The 19,884-nt window shown below is 38.3% G+C and overlaps 1 protein-coding gene across 1 annotated transcript in view; it reads left to right on the forward strand.

Annotated features, from left to right (window-relative positions):
• Positions 1-19,524, forward strand: part of SLC1A1 (solute carrier family 1 member 1) — a 33,298-nt gene extending 13,774 nt beyond the window's left edge. Inside the window, exons 2-11 of the mRNA XM_026039698.1 lie at positions 2,420-2,512; positions 3,204-3,318; positions 4,289-4,331; positions 5,529-5,636; positions 6,922-7,106; positions 8,524-8,631; positions 12,763-12,885; positions 13,440-13,634; positions 14,234-14,368; positions 18,132-19,524. Of these exons, the coding sequence (XP_025895483.1) occupies positions 2,420-2,512; positions 3,204-3,318; positions 4,289-4,331; positions 5,529-5,636; positions 6,922-7,106; positions 8,524-8,631; positions 12,763-12,885; positions 13,440-13,634; positions 14,234-14,368; positions 18,132-18,378 (1,352 nt within the window). The 3' untranslated portion in view covers positions 18,379-19,524. The remainder of the gene's footprint in view (positions 1-2,419; positions 2,513-3,203; positions 3,319-4,288; positions 4,332-5,528; positions 5,637-6,921; positions 7,107-8,523; positions 8,632-12,762; positions 12,886-13,439; positions 13,635-14,233; positions 14,369-18,131) is intronic.
• The last annotated feature ends 360 nt before the right edge of the window (positions 19,525-19,884 follow it).

The raw sequence follows: 19,884 nt of genomic DNA on the forward strand, positions 1-19,884 counted from the left end.
AAGGGGATTTTATTTCTAGTTGTTATTGGGAGGAAGCCCAGCAGCTATCAGAATAACCTATTATCATGTGCTCACTAATGACAGTAGCTATATCTGTGATTAAATCTATTTTTGTGCATTGTTTTCCTATAAATGACAAGTTAACATTAAAAAGGCCACTCAGCAGAATAAAAGACCCAGTGCCTACTTGTGTAGAATGCATGATGAATGTGATTTCATTCTTTAAACAGAAGTATAATTMTGAATCCAGTTTTGTTTCCTGAGTACGGCTCTTTTCTGAAAAGATCATACCTAGGAGAGATATTCCTCTTACTTATCCAGTCATGCCAGCATGACCGATTTTGTTCTTCTTTTACAGCTACTAGAAAAACATGAATGACATGGCAGCGAAAGCACAAGCTAGATTCTAACATGRCTTACCCTGTAAGAGCATCCCTATCTGATTTAAAAATGCTGAGTAAACACTGTCTTAAATTATTCCTCTGTAACTGCATTGGACGTTKTAGTTTGCAAAGGGCTTCATTTGGAGCAGGCAGAATTGCCATCACAGGAGTTTTATGCTGTGGTAGTTATAAAGTCTTTATAACTGACTATCCTGGGGAAATAAACCTGAATAATTATTACAGTAAATTGAGTCAGCTGCACTGTCAGGCAAAAATATTTAAAAAYGAGCTTTGTGGAAAACTCCATCCTTTGATAAGATGTCTTACCTCTGCTGACTGCTTAACCTCTACTGACAGCTTATATAGGTATTAGTATAAAATTAAGAGATTTCTAATCTTTATGGACTTCTCTAGTAAAGACATAGAACATTTTCCTGTTTTCAGTTGCAAAAGCTACAAAAGCTTGCCTGCATTTGAAACCAATTTTCTGTTAACCACAGAACAAACATAATGCCCATTACTGGCTATTAACTATTTCCAAGARCGATGTGAGTGTCTTCCTTCCACCCAGTTTTACCCCAGTTCCCAGRTGAGAAATGAAAATGATAGTGCAGCCTCTGTGTCCATTCTGTTTTTTGTGCTCAGASAAGACTGATAGTGCTGACAGCCTCCCATAATAGATGTGGCAGTGTTTTTTGTTCAGTGTTGTTGTTTTGTTTTTCTTTTCCTGTGCATTAGTCTATACTCCACTGCCATACAAATACATTTTTATTGTATATTTGTATGTCCTTAGACCCAGGAAATCACTATTTGCTTTTGCAGGTTAGATGGTCTCTAAATCATTCTCCATGTATATGTAGTTSTTTATGCTGTCCCATGGAAGACCCCAAAGTAATCAAATAGATGATAGAATAAAATAACCTTCATTCTCCCTCACTACATGCATTTTGAATAACAAGAGAACAGGTAAAGCATTATAGAAGGCTCTAGGCTCATGCTGTTCCTGTTAATGTATCTTCTGGAAAAGATGCCAACAAGTGATTGAAATATAGTTCCTAAGATCCCTTCTAGCTCAAGGATCAATAAAATACATTATTGTCAGAACTGTCTTTGACTTGTTTTAGTTTGTGAAGCATCATTGTCATTACAAATCATGCTCCTGTGAGATTAAACGTCATACTGGTATTTTTTCTGTCCTATGCAGAGCAATCTGGTCAGCTTTTGAGAATAGGACTCAATAAACATAAAAATGTAATGGATCACAAATGTATAATCAATAGATATCTGTGAATAAATAACTTGTGTGATTATAGACTGTCAAGTTCAACAGTCACAATGTTACTGAATTGTAATTGCAGAGGTATAAAGCTAAAYCTTTTGAATGTTTTAAAAGCAGTTTGATATAATGTTGTTGCAAGAAGTGCAATGTCTATGTCAGCATTGCTCCACCTACACTAACAAAAGCTGTCCCCAGGTGCTGGCAATGACACATTCAGACAGAGGACTAGGAACAGCCCAGTCTTGAGAAAAGAAAGAAGAAAAAGAAGAAAAAGAAGAAAAAGGAAAAAAAGAGAAAATAAGCCACTGTGCCATAATGAAACAGTTTCTTACGTATCCTGTTTGTACCTTTGAGCAGCCTGGGATAACAGCTCTGAGCAGCACAGATGCTGCCTTCCCCGGTCCCTGTTTTTAAAGATGAAATGCTATACATTTGAGGAAAAGGGTTAGGTAAGCATGGTAACAGATGGAAAGATATTGTCCTTAGATCCAGGAAATTTAATCCATGATCAACTTAAGGGTATCAGTAACGCTTAATTAGCTTTTCCAAAGTTAAAATCCAGGGAAAACAGTGAAAAAAAAATAGTGTCAAGTTGGTATGCTTTTCAGAGCGGCAATGGGCAATTAGAAATATTTATAGAGTAAGTATATATTTCCTGTTTAGATATAAGCCATAAGCCATTCTGAGGAAAAAATAATTAAAAAAAAAGGCTTCTTAAGATTGTTTCCTAATGCTTTATTTGCGCTTYCTTTTGCAGGTGTTGCTGCTTTGGATTCCAGCATTTCTGGGAAGATTGGTTTGCGGGCAATTATATATTATTTCTGCACTACTGCCCTTGCTGTGATTCTAGGTACTGTAATATTGTGTTAACCTCCTCAGCACGGCCTAATTGCAAATGTACAGCACTGTAACAATGCTAATTTTCCAAAACTGTATGGGGAGGGGAGGCAAGAATCATATGAAACATGATGGCATATTTGTAGCAGAAAGAAGATGGTCCCGCTGTTCACATTAGGCTTTGTTYAATTTCCTTATATAAAGCTACAGGAACTATGACATAAATTTCAGCTCAAAACAGATGTCTGGCTTAGGTAAACAGTGACCCTTGTAAGTTTTTGGTACAAAGTGAATTTTCTCCATAGCAAAATGATAGATTGTGGCTGGTTCTCAAATAGAAAAATGTATAATATAGTATTGAAAAAAGTGGTGTGAGAGAAAAGGCAAATGGCAATTCAAAATATCACCGTGCAGAATTTGCAAAATACTTAATCTGAAGCCCAGCTGAAGTAATTTGTCCTTCCTAGTGAGCAGTGATTTAGTAGCATAGAAGTAAAAATAAAGCTAGAATGCCCAAGTCCAGTGGCAATGCTGCARTTGCTCCAGTTTTGAAAGAAGCCACTCATTTAAGGATGCTAGCTGAGGACTTCTCTTTCTGAACAGCCCTGGGTGTCCGGGAAACATCACTGAGCAATAAGCATTTAGCCACACAAGATAGGCTAAGACTTGCCCGAGTTTGCACTGCGCTTTTTTCCATTCTGCAGGGATTGTGTTAGTTGTGATTTTTAAGCCCGGAGCATCTCAAAGAGCAGAAGAGATAGTGAGAGTGGGCAGTACCCCTGAAGTCACTACTGTTGATACTTTGCTGGATCTGATCAGGTGAGAAGTTTTCTTAAACATTTCCATACCCATGTTGCAGAGACCTAGAAAATAAATGCATATGCATTTCTAAGTGTAATGTGGTATAAATGCTGTCCAGTGTTAYTTGGAGAAAACACTGTTCTAGACAACATCGTAACAACTGATACTGTATTTTTCCATATGTTCCATATGTTTATGTTCATCATATGTAATAGCCAAATACAGTTGATCTTGTAAAGATAAAGCTAAATCATAAGTTTGTACAAGCTACTTTAAAAGTCAGTATTTTGCAAGAGATCTGGAATGGAGTTAAAGGCTCTTGCTTCGTTATGTGAATTGTCATCTTCTTCACTGGGCCATGCATTCCGTAATTACCTACGTACTTCTGCTTTCTGCAGTCTTCCTTTACATCTTGAATGGGCCATTGGAAGGAAGGAGGCAAGCAGCTGTGTTTCAGTATTTCCGCACTAGTTTTATAACTTTTCAGTGCATGAAGTAGTTTTTGATTCTGTAATAAATACATCTTCCGTCAGCCAGCATTAATTTCTGAGTTCAAAATTACAGCATACTACCAAATGTCTATTTCTCTTGTAGCTAAATCTATTTCAGCCCAGTGTTATAAGGACTATTTTTCTTCTTTCTAAGTTATACATGATAAATCCTATAAAATTGACTTTAGACTCTCTCTTGTATTCTTTGGGTAATTAATCAATGGAGAAAAAGCAATGAGTTCAGGAGCTGGTCAAGGAAATGTCATATATTGAAAAATGAGCTTAGGAATTCTACAACAGGAAAACAATCACCTGCTTTTTGGAAATCCTGAAGCYCTGTCTCTATTGGACTTGATTTGGCAGTGCTAATTACACTGCTTTCTGTTGAGGCAACGTTCTCTAATCTGTCTTTCCACACCAGATCATATCATTTTTTTAAAAATTCACCTTATTCATAGTATACTATAATATTGAAATGTCTGTAATTTCTTTAACAGGAATATGTTCCCAGAAAACCTTGTCCAAGCCTGTTTTCAACAGGTAAGTTGAACATCTCTGTTTGTTACTGTACTTTTCCTTGCTAACAATTCTACTTAATTAATGTCCTCTTAAAAACATACCATGTTTTCCTTTGGAAAAGTCTGTAAGAATTATTTATGAGAAGTCCAGGAGTCTCTTGAATTCCCATAGAAAAGCTTTTCTTAGGCATCTTCTTTTCCTTTCCATTTTGATTATACCTTGTTCTCAATTCATAAATTCTTTATCATCCCTTACAAAAAGACACCACTGAGAAGTTAGCAGTTTATTAGTACACCATTTTTTCCCTTTAGGAGCAGGCAAAGTTATAAGAAGCATGTTATTAGAATCTGCAGCCTTGTTCCTAAAAACTCTCAATATCTGATGAAATTTATGTAATTCAACCCTCACTCTGTGTGTCTTTCATCTAATGTCCATTGMTAGACCTGGTGATACCTTGAAGAAGAGATAGCCAGATGTTAGAATCTATTTGAGGCATCTCTGAGATTTGGAAGATGAAAGAGGAAACCTCTGCCCATATAGCAGTCTTCAATCACATTTATCCATAAATAAATCATGTTTTGTGACACTCTCTGCTTCCCTTTTTTCCTTTTCTGCAGCAGTTTTCTGCTAATTGCACTGAAATTTGTATGGCAGATAGCTAACCTTTCATAGGAAATGGTGTTAACTGTCTTCTTTACACAGCACTGAGTGTATTTGCAGTTTACAAAGCCTTTCACACATTTATTCTTGCATGTTAACTACTTCAGGAATAAGCCTGCTACCTTGCTGAGGTACAGAATCCTGTCCTAAATTTCTCTCAAAGACTGAAGCTGGAAAAGACCCTCAATTACACTATTGCTGTAATTATCTTCAAAGCAGGATGCTAGAGATTCCCTGCCGGCAATGAAGGCTGTAAACACCTTCACTACTTACCTATCCAAGAACCAACTGCTTGTTCCAGCAGAAAATGGCCTAGTCGTTGTCAGAAGCTTTATCTTATCCCRTAAAGGACTGTCAGACATCCAGGAGCCTCAAGAGCCTGGTTTATAGTGTATTTTCCTTTCTCTGTATCATTTGCTTCATTTAGTGTCTTGACTAGAGAACCATGATGGCTCACATTCCTCTTTCCCTTAGTGCCTTTCCAACAGCGCCTTTGTCCACTCCTCAATTTCCTCATATTTCTAAGTAACTCTTCTATTTTTTGAAAAACTCTTTCAGTATAAAACCAAACGTGAAAAAGTGGATGTTACAAGTGGCGTGTTAAAAAATGGCTCCATGTCTAGAGAAGATATTGTGGCGATTGTCATGATGTCCGAGGTTTCAGAGGTGCGACCTTTGTTGATTGTTTATATTTCTGTACAATCTATATAGGTAGAATTAGACTGAAATTTGGTTTAGTTGATATGTTAAAGTCTCAGAAAAGGAAGGAAATGGCACATAGATAAGCCTTATCAAGGAGATAAAACTTGCTAGGTAAATGCTGAAGGTAATTTTGAGGCTCTTCAGTTGGATATCAGAAAAGCAGAGGACTCCAATTAAACATGGTAAAGATAATAGAAGATGTGGAAAATAACCCATATGTACTCCATTATGGTGTAAGCTCATACACTGTAAAATTGCTGTGAAATCAAAGAATACATTCTTTAGGGAAGTTGAGTATATATTCACAGTTGTTTAACTCAGTTTATATTATCAGATGTTTAAGCAGCAGTGAGGTAACTATGGGAATGGCAGAAAGAACAGAAAATCGTACAAAAATACTTGAAATGGAAAGCAAAACAATGGCAAGTATGTTATTAATTAAAAGCTTGCTTGTTGCTGTGCCAAAAAAAAAAGCCTAGGATTACACTGAAGGGAAGAAGAAATTCAATAGCATTATGAATATAGAACTATGAACAATACAAATTTCATCTCATAATAATAACAGCATGGGATGCGAGCTAAATGAAAGGAGGTTAGTTAAATCCCAAAGCAATATGCAGTAGAGAATCGCACCCTCAGTGAATAATTTTCCTTCATCTATTCATATTGCATTCACACAAAGGACTGTGTGTTTAGTAGGGTTTTTATGTGATATGCTTCAGAATCTGTGATTAATTATGCAATTTCATTGATTTTATCTGAGCAATAGATTTTTAACGAGGAACAAAATTGGACGTTATTTTCGTACTTCTCAGAAAGTGGACAATTTTTCATAAGTCTGACCATAAAACCTGTGTTACACAGAAATGACTACAAGGATTCTACATCCATATTTTATTCCTCACAGTAGCTGGGGAGTAGCCATTGTATATGCTGAATTTATGATGGAGGATGCCTAGATTTTGCCATTCTSTCTGTCAGAAGTGGTTTGAAAGGGCAACATAAATTAGTCATGCTTTATGCAGTGCTAGGATATGATTAGGTTCTTGCATAATTTAAAATACAGAGATTGTAAAGGTAATTTAACTACTTTCATTTGACCACTTGACACTGTCAGAATTAGAATAGATTGCCTGGGAAGAAGATGTCCGTATCGTTTCATAGAGAAACCTAAAGGCATTTTCATTTTAGCACTCTAAAATAATTTCAGTGTTCTGAGATGGCAACCTTTTTTCTCTTCAATCTACAGAACAAAACCCAAGAATATAAAGTTGTGGGCATGTATTCTGATGGCATCAATGTGCTGGGCTTGATCATCTTTTGTCTTGTTTTCGGAGTTGTTATTGGGAAAATGGGAGAGAAGGGACGAGTGCTGGTGGATTTTTTCAATGCACTAAATGAAGCTACCATGAGAATAGTTCAGATAATCATGTGGTAAGTCCAAGGACGTACTGGCATTTTCTAATGCCTCTTTAAGTGCACTTTGTCATCAAAATTGTTGGAGCAGACTCCATTACATTTTCTTTTGTATAATGCTTTGCAGCAAGAAACTTTGAAAGGAAAGGTGGTAAACAGTTCTGTCTGTACAAAAATTGGATCCTTTTGAGGAAACTGGAGAGAACACTCCCACTTACTATATTAAAAAAATAGTCCCACTTGGACACAGGAAACTTCAGTTGTTCAAACATTCTGCCTCAGGGTTTACATCAAAGTAGTAAATCTGAATGTAGTTTGAGGACTGTAAAAGCATCACTGTCTGTATTCCCTTCTCCATTTTGAACAAAATACTATGAAATAACTYCTAACAAATAGCCATTGAATTCACATATTAACTGTCCTTGGAGCTCAGTTGCTTTAGAAACAGAAGTAGCAAAAGCCACAGCACAGACCAAAATCTAAAATAGTATTCAGGATACAACTTAGTATTTAGCAGTGCTAATAGGTTTTATAAGATGACACTGTTTTTTTAGGGACAGAAAAAAACAGATGACACTGCTTATGTGTGGGAACATAGCAGCTCACCTGCCGGTGCCCGACTGGACCTCACAACGATTCACAGAGCTTCTTCCTGCAAAGCTGGTGCAGTTCACAGTATAGAATCAGGTTTATAAGCACACCCAATCTTTCTCGAGTTTGATCCTACAATTGGGATGTGTTGTGTTATTTACTGTCACAAACTACTCATATCCACACGCTTTACACTATTAGAAACTTACTAGATGAGGCCCTTTTGTGAATTTTCTCCCCATTTTAGCATAGCCTGAGGTCCTGTAAAACAGCGTAGCTRTGCAGGGCTACAGGGCTGCTCTGCAAGAGAGATCTCTGGAGAGATATGAACGAGTCTCTGCAACTTGCCCAGTGCTGGCCAGGGGTGCCGTCCTCCGCAGAGCTGCAGCCCTGTGAAGCAGACTGCCTCGCGCTGCAGCAGTCGCCCCCAGCAGCACCCCGGCCTGCTCCCCTGCCGTGAGAGCAAGGATCCCGCCTGTAARCTGACTGTAGCACTGCAGAAGGAGCAGATTTAGGTCGCAGCCCCACAAGTCCTTCCATCTCCAAGTATGGCTTAGACATGTGGAACATTTGCTGCAGTTAGGCAAAGCATGCACACTTTCTCCCAAATTCTCTGTGTCCTGTGACTCCAAGTCATGCAGAATAAATGTATTTTGATCTTCTAATCCCTTTTCATYGCTGTGGTTGTAATCTTGCAGCAAGTGAATAAATTCAGTTGTGTAATAGAATACCAGAGAAAATTTTTACACCTTTTAAAAATTTCTATTCTGCAAGTTGTTGCATACTGATGAGCACATAACATTTCTAAGAATGTATTTTTAATTGCTTTACTTCTGTTTTCTAGGTATATGCCGCTCGGTATCATGTTTTTAATTGCTGGGAAGATAATAGAAGTCGATGACTGGGAGATCTTTCGTAAACTGGGTCTTTATATGGCTACAGTATTAAGTGGGTATGTCATTTCCTAAAGATGAAATTAAATATAGGTCATTTTTGAAGCTCAGCTGTTTATAATTTCATTATCCACAAGAACCAACCTTTTCTGCCTCAGAGACAAAAATTGCTCCCRATGAACATTATGTGAGGCTGTTTTGAATGCACTTTTGTTCTAGAAAGTCAGTCACTTGCATTCTGAAAAAAAAAAAAAAAAAGCCAGTTCTTGTTCTCATTATTTTATCTTCCTCTCACTTGATGCTGAAACAGATAAGATTATTGTATTCTTCAGAATGTAATATTTCTTTTAGATTCTAGGAGAAGTTGGAAAGGGTGAGGAGCTGCATTATAGCCCACTGAAACCCAGCCCATTCAAACTATTTAATCATGGAATCACAGAAACATTATGGTTGGAAAAGACCTTCAATATATGGTTTCATTCAGAATCTCCTCGGGATAAGGTGTACCAGCATAGATCAGGTTCACTGCAGAACACAGATGCACCGAAAAGGCACTGAACATTAAATTATAGCCATAAAAGAAAATGACCCCCACTCTCCACAACCAAGAGCAGCTAAAACCCAGGGAGCCCCTCAGAACAGCTCTTTAGTCATCCTCCTTCTAGGTAAAGGAACCTGGTGAAGCTCCAAAGCAGCATTTGTTACCAGCATAACATAACCAAGCACCAAAGCAGGTTATATCCTGACTCTAGGCCTGTGACAGGGTAGAACAGTCTGGAGTGTTTGGGARGGCCATGCAGTTACCCTGCACAAACCCTTTCTCAGATGTGGGCCTCATGCATAAGAAAGGGCAAATAACTGCTCCAAGTGATATAGTTTGTAATGCTAGATCATTATATAGCTGTGGATAAATACCCTACAAATGACCCTTTGGAAAGAYAAATGGATATTACAGGCTCAATAAGTTAAATGCATTTACATTTCTATTTCCAACTCAGTGAAGCATAGCTTCTGGGCTGTTTTGGTTCATTGCCTTAGCATCCACTCCTATAATTCTTTCAACATACTTAGGATTTATTTATATTTTGTCTACAGACTAGATCCAAAGTTGTTCAAGAGCTTCTTCTTTCAACACCAACCCTTAATACTTACATATGCTATCTTTCAAAAGTAATTCACAGTTTTYTGACAATCAAGCAAAAAGATATTGTTTTAATTGAAAAAATCCCAATAAATTGTCAAGAAGGATATGCTTTTTTGTTTGTTTCTTTGCTTGTKTGTTTCTTTGTTTTATACATATATGCCAATATGTTTGTACTAGTTGTTCAAAAGACATTTGAGATGTAGTCATTTTCTAAGTGGATAATACAGCTTCAGATATAACACTGAATCATGATTCTTTCAAAATACTACAAGTTGAAGCTATGCTTGTCTAATGCATAATGCTTGTTTCTATAAATTTCCATTTTAATCTTGGAAAAGAAATCTTCCTTCTAACGGATAAAAAACAGTGGTGTTTAAGAACAGACAAAAGACTAATACTTTACATATAAATTGTAACTATGATCACACATGAGGAAGATATAACTTACAGAATGATACTATATAACTTAAGGGGGTTTTAGATTTATAACTCCAAGAAAGACTACTGTAGATGGATTATTGTTGCCCTTTCCCTTCAGTTTTAGATCAAACAAGTTTTATGATGGTTCAAAAAACTGGTTCAGGTAGCAGTCAAGTAGCAGTTACTATTTGTCCCGTGACAAGATGTGTATGAAGACACAGTCACTTCTCCAGAGTCCTTTGCAAAGCGAAGTCCCAGCACATAGACTCTGTCGTTTAGCTGGAAAGTGTGTGCAGGTACAGCTAGTGATATTTGAGTGAGTGACCAGCTTTGCMTCCTGACAGCAGCCACTGTTTAGCAAAACCCCGTTACATATTCCACAGTTTTCCCCAAAGGCTGCTTGGACAGAGGTCTGCAGCTGTCCCATCTCTTATGCGTCTCTTGCATCTCTTATGCCCTTATGCAGAAGGGCAAACAGCAACACTCTTTACTTGGAGGCTGCCCTGCAGGGAGGGCTTGCAGTAGAGAACACCAACATATCCATGAGGCTGCAGGGAAGAGGTGCCTGTCCTGCATTTCCAGCCCGCAGTGTGCAGAGTGCCCTTTCTTCTGCCTCTTGGTGTGCAAGAGAACATGTTCCTTCCTCTGTGTTGGGTTCCTGCCCTCACCTGCTCCTCACACTTTTCTTGCTTTTCTTCATCCTTGGCCATCTCTGCTGCAGTTCCAATAATTATCGGCATCTTCTGCAGTTATCTTTCTCTTTGCCCCCACCTTTAAGCATGGTCCTGAGAAGTACCTGTCATCTTAGACATTTTTCTGATATTTCTTGGAAAAAAAAAAAAAAAAAAAAGATACTTGCAAGCACAGGGATGTCTCATCCTCTCTTTCACTCCTCTGCCTTCCCTTTCCAGCTCATCTCCTAACTTAGCTTCTTCCCAACTCCATTATTCACAGCCTTTCCTATCTGCATTCAGCTCTCACCTCCGTGTCCGCGAAATGTCTCAGCCCTTCAGTCTCGTGAGGTCACTGTGAGAGAACAGTCGTTCCCTCTCCAAGCTCCCCTTCCTCCATTGGCCACTTAATATCCCAAGCCTCTTGCTTTCCCTCATGGCAGTGCCAGGACAGGGATGTGATGGCAGTCAGGAAGGACAGAAACTGAGTGGGACGCCGAGAACAAATGTCAGAGGAACCTCAGCTTGAGGAAGAGAAGGGAAGCTGTGCTGAGCAGGCGCCTCTTATCTTCTCCTTTGCCTCTTTTGAAAACAGCAAGGAAACTGAATATCCATGTGCTGCAAAAACAGCCACATTGGGATTTTGAAGGATGATWTTATCCTTCCCATCTTAGAGGGAATGATGTAAGAATTTCTGTTTTCAGTTGCAGATTGGAATATCTGCTACCAAAAATTCTGCTGTTTGCAGGGATTTGTATTTTATGCATGCAAATCAATATTATAATTAATTTTGTGAAAAATAATATATGCACAGCTGCGTTTATTTTGTTTAATGCTGAATTCTTGCTGATGATAATAAAATGCAGAACTAAGATTTTCATAATAACTTTATTTGAAAGTCCTTAGGCTTCTAAATGATACAGACATAGCTGAAAATTTTAGCCTCTGTATTTAAGACACACAACAATATAAATATTCCATTACTAATATTTTCTTGTATTTGCTCTTGTGAATTCAGTTTGCTACTACATAGCATTGTGTAAAAGTGTTAGGGTTTTTTTTAGATTTCTTTTACAAAATTTCATTGATAAGTCATGCAAGCTTTCATTTACAATTCACTATAACCAGATCATTTGTTCACATAAAGAATGAAACTGTTAATACTCTTGGGCTTTTAAAAAATATTTTTCTTTCCAAGGAAATAACTATCTAGTTGTTTTCTTTTAGGGGGAGACATTGTTCACTTGTAAATGTCTGCATGGTAGGTGGCTACTGCTGTCTTAGTGTCTAGATTTGGCAGAACAAGTAGTACCATGATTTATCAACATCTTTATCAGTTGCTTTGAAATCATAAAGCACTATTACAACAGTAATGTGCCCAAGAACATCCTGTTAGGACATAATAAAAATCCCAAGGCTGTGCACACCACAGTTCTGAGATGGGTTTCCAAGCATCTTACGATATGGAAGATGGTAAGACTACATATTTGTATATTTGCACAGTCTGAAATACCTCAGTGTTTTTTTAATAAATCAATTTTAAAAATATTTGCATCATAGACATAACCTTATACAATTTTCCACTACATAAAAACATGGGGGAGAGGGGATAGTTTATGATTTTCTTTGAAGCTTCTATAGAAAGGTTAATCTGGCCCAACCTAGAGACCTTGTTTGTAATTTGTAAAATTAAAATACATTTCCAATGTATTAATTAATCACATCTGCTGCTGTAGAGGCAGAGGCAAGTAACAATCTYTCCCTCTCCTCTGATAGAATAAATAGAAGAGCTAAAGCTCCTCTGCTGTCTGCAGTTTATTTAGACAGTATATTCTCTGTACTTTGAACATAATTATCTTTAAAGTCATGAGAAATTTCACACTTGGATCTGATGGCAGCTCTCACCATTTTATTAAAGCTATGCAGTGAAATGGATCCAATGTTTTGTTTTGCAGACTTGCAATCCATTCCACTGTAATTCTGCCATTGATCTACTTAATAATAGTACGGAAAAATCCTTTTCGGTTTGCCATGGGGATGGCTCAAGCACTTCTGACGGCCCTCATGGTTTCTTCCAGGTAAGCAGAAAAAGAAATATTTTATATAATGTTTTTAGTAGTAATTGCATGATTGATTGTTTTTCTGTGATTTTACTGCTACTTGGTCACTTTTCATGACTTCACCTGGACAATTATAAATCACTGAAAGCTGAATGCTAAAATACTCCATTAGTTCTGAAGGACCTAAAAAGGCACTATAGATTGCAATGGAATCACAATGGCCTTACACCAGATTTGTGACTTTCTCTCCCAGTATAAATTCACAACATAATTCTTTGGCCATTCATTTTGTTACTCACAATTAAAACTCTTTTAGTGTTTCTATGACTGCACACATCATTAAGATTTTACTCTGTAGAGGATAACTAACTCAATCTTTGTTCTTCCTTCCCTTATTTAGAAGACATAGCGAGTGTTACTTAGTTTTAAGAGCAAACTTCATAATCAAAACCTCATACTACAGCCTTTCTGACTGTCTTAGATCTTCATTTGATCCTTAGAATAGATCATACTTATAAAGAGAATGGTACACTCTAATCTGGACTTATTTTATCTATTTATCTGTGTTTCAGTTCAGCAACTTTGCCTGTCACCTTTCGCTGTGCAGAAGAAAAGAACTTTGTTGACAAAAGAATTACCAGGTTTGTGCTTCCAGTTGGAGCTACCATCAACATGGATGGCACAGCTCTGTATGAAGCAGTGGCAGCTATATTTATTGCACAGCTGAATGACTTAGAATTGGATATTGGCCAAATAATTACCATAAGGTAAGACTAAAACCATCACAGAGATCTTCTTTGTGTTTTTTTTTTTTTTAATGAGTGATCCGTTTGCTTTGGATACCCCTTCAGAAAGCTGAAACTATCAATCGCAGCGGTGGAAATGACAGACATATTCCCACTTCTTGTTCCAAGGCCTTGCCTGTGCAACCTGATGAGGAGCTGGCCTAGGCAGGCAGTTGGTAGACAAGCACACTGTTTTGGATATTGACCCCATTCTCTTAAGGCAAATACTTGCCAGTCTAACCCAGTCTTTTCCACTCCTATCCCCATTTTGTACACCAGAAGTATTTTTCCATCTTACTGCACAGTATAACTATGATAGTTCTTTTTGGCTGGCCAAGGAAAAACAGAATCTGCTCCAAATATTATAAATTACTGTATCTGTAGAGGCACTGGTTAAAAGTATCTTTATATGACTTGTCCCATAAATTTGTCTCCAGACTGTATAGATACTATTCAGGAGGAAAACTGCATGTTTCTCCAAGTTTCTTGCAGTGTAATAAGTGTAAGTGTGTGGGAATACGCAGCCTMTGTGAGTGGCGTGTTTTCTGAGTGCCCTTTCCTGCCCTTCTTTGGCTTTCCAGTGTGACAGCTACGGCAGCCAGCATCGGAGCTGCGGGCGTGCCGCAGGCCGGGCTCGTCACCATGGTCATCGTGCTGAGCGCCGTGGGCCTGCCCGCTGAAGACGTCACCCTCATCATTGCTGTAGACTGGCTCCTGTAAGTGTGACGCACTTGGAATCTAACCCCTTTGTTTGTTTATTTGCAGTGCTTAAAAAACTTCTTTTGGGAATAGCTGGAAGCRAAGGAAGACAACAAACTTGTTCTAAGGAAGTAAACAGAGATTCTTGCTATGACTAGTCTTGTTCAATACAGAGATTCTTGCTATGRCTAGTCTTGTTCAATATGGAGTTGGTTRTAGTAGTGTTTTTAATCCTGAAAGAAGTTCTGCRGCATGGGATGACAGTGAATGACTGYGCATTTGGAAGCACTATCTGCCTTGAAGCACTGATCACAACATTATTAAAACTTCAGCATCATTAGTAAAGACAGTATTAAGGAATACCTCTGGAGCGCCTCAGCTCCCTCCATTTAACATTTATTATGTTAAATACATACACCATTTGCAAAAAATGAAATGCAAGACACARGTAGAGCATCGCAGCTGATTTCCTCAAAGCACATAAAGCGCACACATTGATGAAGAGGGCCTGGAGAGCAATAGGCAGGAAGCAAGTCACACACATGGCAGGTCCGTGCATGGCTCCCTTCTGCCGGTGTCAGCAGCCTGGGGGTGTTCCTCACTGAGACACTCATTTGAGGACCCAGCCCCAGCCCCATGGCCAACAAGCACAAACACATTCAAACTTAAAAAGCTCCTCAGGTCCTTGATCCCAAGCACTTCACCTCAGAGCACATTAGAATGCTTCAGTCCCAGTGTAACAGCTTTTTTCCAGAGAGAAGCATTGATCTCCTGGTACAGGGTCACATTTAAAATTTAATTCTTTTTTAATTTAAAATCATTTTTAAACTTAAATTTTGCTTATCTTCAGAGATCAGCTTACCTTCATCTTCACAGGAAAAGGCCTCAGGAGCTTTTGTTTTGTCCACGTGTGTATTTTAGGGTTTTCTCTATTGAATCCAGCAGGTCAACAGAATGAGACAGAAGTACTTTATTTGATATGATAAACCGCCAAGGCCCTCAGCAGAGGGCTGTAACATGGCACCATCAGTGTAGGAGTCCTAAGTCTGGGTCAAGTTTATCACTGCATGAGGACTTGTTTTCTTGTTTTCCTGGAGTGCTTTGTCTCTTTCCAGCCATAATGTTTCTCCTTGTTCCATGGGGCAAAGAGTACTATCCTCCTACTCCACCTCTCTTCCTTCCTTCCCCTCGGCTACTCACRTTGTGGAAGGCATTGAAACTGAATGGCAGGGGGATTTGCCAAGTTGTCCAACTCAGGAGACAGGTGTACAGATGCAGGTGTAGGGAAGAGTTTGGTTTTGAATTCATATCAGTTTGATCTGTGATTTCTATATCCTATGCATACAGACTATGCATGTGTCTATTAGTCACAATGAATGTTCCTGATTTCCCAGAACAATTAGGAAAAACTTTTCTAGCCCCCACTACTACATTAACTTTCCCAYAGATCAAGTGCTTTCCCAGTATCTSGAATGGGCTGATAAATGGAAAATAATGTCATCCTTCTGTTGAATGCGGTCTAGRCTTTATAAATATCATTATTTACAGAAGCATTCTTTTTCCCTAGTCTTGACCCAGGCTGTCACAACTCATGACAACACTGTCCATGTGGAAAATCACTGTTCCGTTCTAAGACTTTAGATTAGCTTTGAAGAGTTTGTCTGAGTCCTTCCCTTACAGTGCTAACATTTTTCACACAGTTCCTCATGTCACCTCTATCTCTCCTGCAGAACATCATGATCCAACAATCATGCCTCAGTTTTCACCAATATTTTCTGTTCCACTTAGACTGAATTTTTAGCTGTGTTCTAAACTGTGCAAAATATAGTGCTCAGACCAAGGTCCTACTATCCGCATGCTTACTAACTTACATTTTCTTAGACTGCTTTTTGTATTCTAGATAGATCCATTCCTTTTCCCCCACTTATTTAATCATTTTCATGAAGGATTTCTTGGCAGCACCCTCTGTATTTCACAGATACATTTAATTTATTTGATTCTATAGCTCAATTTTGCAAATTGTTTTGAAACACTGTTGGTTTCCAGAAAACCAAGGCTATGAATGCATTCAAAAATGAATTCACTTTCTATATAAAAGCATAATTGTTCCAAACAAAACAGATCCAACAGGAAGCGCATTCTCCCCATGAGCTGTCTGAAGTGATGGGACATCAATTTATCTATTTTGCTCCACAATCAGTTCTCCTCAATCCTCCGTTATTTCAAGGAGGGCATTTGATTTTCTTACAAATGAGTAAAATCATTACAAATCAGTGTTCCTAGTAGAGGTGTAAAACAAGCAGTGACACTTCTCCCAAAACACTCTTCTAGCACACTGAAAAATCTAGAATTTGTGTAGTTCTTAGGTATAACAAGAATACATGGAAGCTACCTATTCCATCATGAAAAAGACAAGGAGTTCAAGCTGTCTCCAGTTCTGATGTGGTATTTTTTTCAGATGAAGGCGTCTTGTTGTGTAAAGCAAATTAAAGTTTAATTTCATGTACCAGGGGTCATTGCTAGGCCATTTTGCATCTCAGCAGATGGAATGCACACCATGATGGCACGTAGATTATTAACACTTTTGTCTTTTGTACTTATTGCCTAAACTGTATTATTTTACAACCTCAGTGTCTCATTAACAATACCTAGTTAATTCTGAACTTACAAGGTTTTATTGCACAGACTTGTGGAGTTTTTCCATGTTCTAAATGAAAAAAAAGAGAAGCATTTTATTAAAGACAAGTTTGCATAGCCATGGATTGCCTCACTTGTCATGCTGATTCTACCAGAATTTTAATTCAATTTTTCTTCCTTCCCTCACTCAACTTGGGGAATACACAGTCTGTTTCTGGCAGAGAAACTCAAAAACTGTAGTGGAATAACATGTACCTGAGATACATTGATTGACTTCAGTGTGAATTGTTTTTGCAGTCCCCTCTACTTGTGAACATGTCTGGCACCCATGTCTGCATAGCCACCAAGGCACTCTCAGCTTTCTGGGCTGTGTCAAGGGAAGGCGGAACAGGGAAGCATGAGCTTCCACAGGCCTTACCTTATTTCCATGCCAGCTTTCAAATTTTGCTACGCTGCTTAGTTATGTTGCTCCTGTGGCAAGCAGCAGCAGATTTTTAATGGCTACAAGTCCCATTCCTGTTGGGAGGAAGATCAACAGCATGGAAGTGTCCTATTCCTTAATATGATTTTTTAATATAGCAGGATATATTTCCATCTTTTTTATGCATAACCAGCATTCCATCCTTTAAAGCAGGAGAGCCAAACAGCACATAGGCACTTTTACATTGCAGGGGCTTGGGCTGGAAAACTGGAGATCCAGGGCTAAGCGCTCCTCTGGCTGAGGAAATGACTGTTAAGAAGACAAAGGCATAAATCAAACTCTGCTGCTGCCTCTCATCTCCTCAAAAGCAAGCTCACCACAAAGACACCAGCAGCGCAGTGTCAAGGCCTGAGAAGGGCCCCCACAACATTTCATAAGCCTGTATGCATATGTCTAACAGAACAGTGATGTGACTTGCAGTTTTGCACATCCTTTACAAAGTCATTTATCACAGCAATTACTCTAGAGGTTTTTTTCAAGTACCTGTGAGGAAAGTTCTATTCCTCACTCACTGTACAACTTTTTTTTAATACCAGAATTACACAGGATCTGCACTTGCAAACAGCTGTTGCTGTGCATTTCCAACAGTAGCTTACTTTTACTAAAATGATTTTCTAAGTAACATACAGAATGACTGGTCTGCTCTCATTTTTATTCCATAGGGATCGATTCAGAACAATGGTGAATGTCTTGGGAGATGCCTTTGGTGCAGGGGTAGTGGAGAAACTCTCCAAGAAGGAGCTGGAGCAGATGGATGTCACCTCTGAAGTCAACATAGTCAATCCCTTTGCCTTGGAAACAACTACGCTCGATAATGATGAAACAGAGACCAAGAAATCCTACGTCAATGGAGGCTTTGCCGTGGATAAGTCTGACACCATATCATTTACGCAGACATCTCAGTTCTGAATCCAGAAGCTTCAGCTGAAGCAGGTGCACTAAAGGACATGACTATATGCATGATCTCAAAAAGTTAAGGGGATAATTGAGAATGAATTACATCTCAACTGTATTTGATTTACTGCACAGACTCTGATTCCTCTTACCCATTCACCCCTCTTCCCATTACCTCTCCCAGCAATCTGAACTCACCACTTTTGGTCTTTGCTGATAGATTGAAGAAAAGAAAAGCTGTAAAATATGTTATTTTTTAAAGAATATATACTATTGCTGAGGTTACAAAATGCCTCTTTGGAATGAGCATGTTCATAGATGGATATTGTAGCTGGGGCAGCCAAATGTGTTTTTCTCAGGAGTAGCACAGCATTCTACATCTTACCTACATTACAAAACACCTATGTGTAATCACTTTTAACATCCTTGCCTTCTAAACAGATTGCACTGTACCAAACACCTACTATAACTTAATTATGTGCCAAATTGTTCATTTCTGCAGCTGATAGGACACCACGTGGGCACAGTTATTCAGAAWGTGATAGACCAGAAAGGCATTGTAATAAGTATTTTAGGATCTCAGCTTCCAGTTTTCTTTAATGATTGTAAATATTGCAAATAATAGGGCATGGCAGAGTTTCCCAAGCTTATATAGTTAGGTTTCTCCATGCCCTTCATCTGAACACCAGCTGTTGGGAATCAACCTTCAATTGTGAAATGAATTGCTCTTCTTGAAGAGTTTTTGTAAAGTGAAACATCACCAATATAGGTCCACTTTCATGGCCTTCTGGTACATTTCCATCAGAAGCAGAAAAAAAGTTAGTTTACTATTGTCCACCTTTAACTCTAGCCAAATATTAATCCACTTGAAAGTAGGCAGAGGTCGTGAAGATGAAAATAGACTGTACAGTTAGTCATAGAGCAACCTCTAAATCTTTCCTTGATGTGGAAAAAGACTACAAGTTAATATAAAGAATATAGGAGGCATGCCTTTTGTTAGAGAAAAAAAGACACTGTCTGAGATTTTCACACAGTCTGTTGGGTTTTTTGCTCCTTAGTTTAACTCCCCAGATGAACATGCAAGTTGGTAGCTGCAACACTACTCTAGTGCCAATAAATATACCAGCTAAGTTGTATCTCATTAAGCATTCTGGACCTGGGAAGTCAAGAGTTCTGGTGGCTTATTATAGGGGATCCACCAAGAACTTCCTCACAAGCAAACTCCATTTCTGAAGCATTTTATACAAGATTTCCATGGTGCAAAAATCACTCTCTCTGAGGAGGAGTTGCTGTAATGAACTAGTTTTCTTGCCTTGCACATTAAAATGTTAACCATTTTACTTGTAAACTGAAATTCATATAAAGTTCTTTCTTTGTAAATAAGCTTAAATTAAACCTAAAACTGCACTTACATTAACTGTCTGGAGAGGAGGGAAAAAAAAAAAAAAAAAAAAAAAAAAAAAAAAAAAAAAGCAAGTTCCTGCAGTGTTATATAATCACTTCAGCTCTACAGTTTTGTAT

The sequence above is a fragment of the Nothoprocta perdicaria genome, unplaced genomic scaffold (genome assembly GCF_003342845.1).
Source record: "Nothoprocta perdicaria isolate Ctin4 unplaced genomic scaffold, notPer1 scaffold_238, whole genome shotgun sequence".
Lineage (NCBI taxonomy): Eukaryota > Metazoa > Chordata > Aves > Tinamiformes > Tinamidae > Nothoprocta > Nothoprocta perdicaria.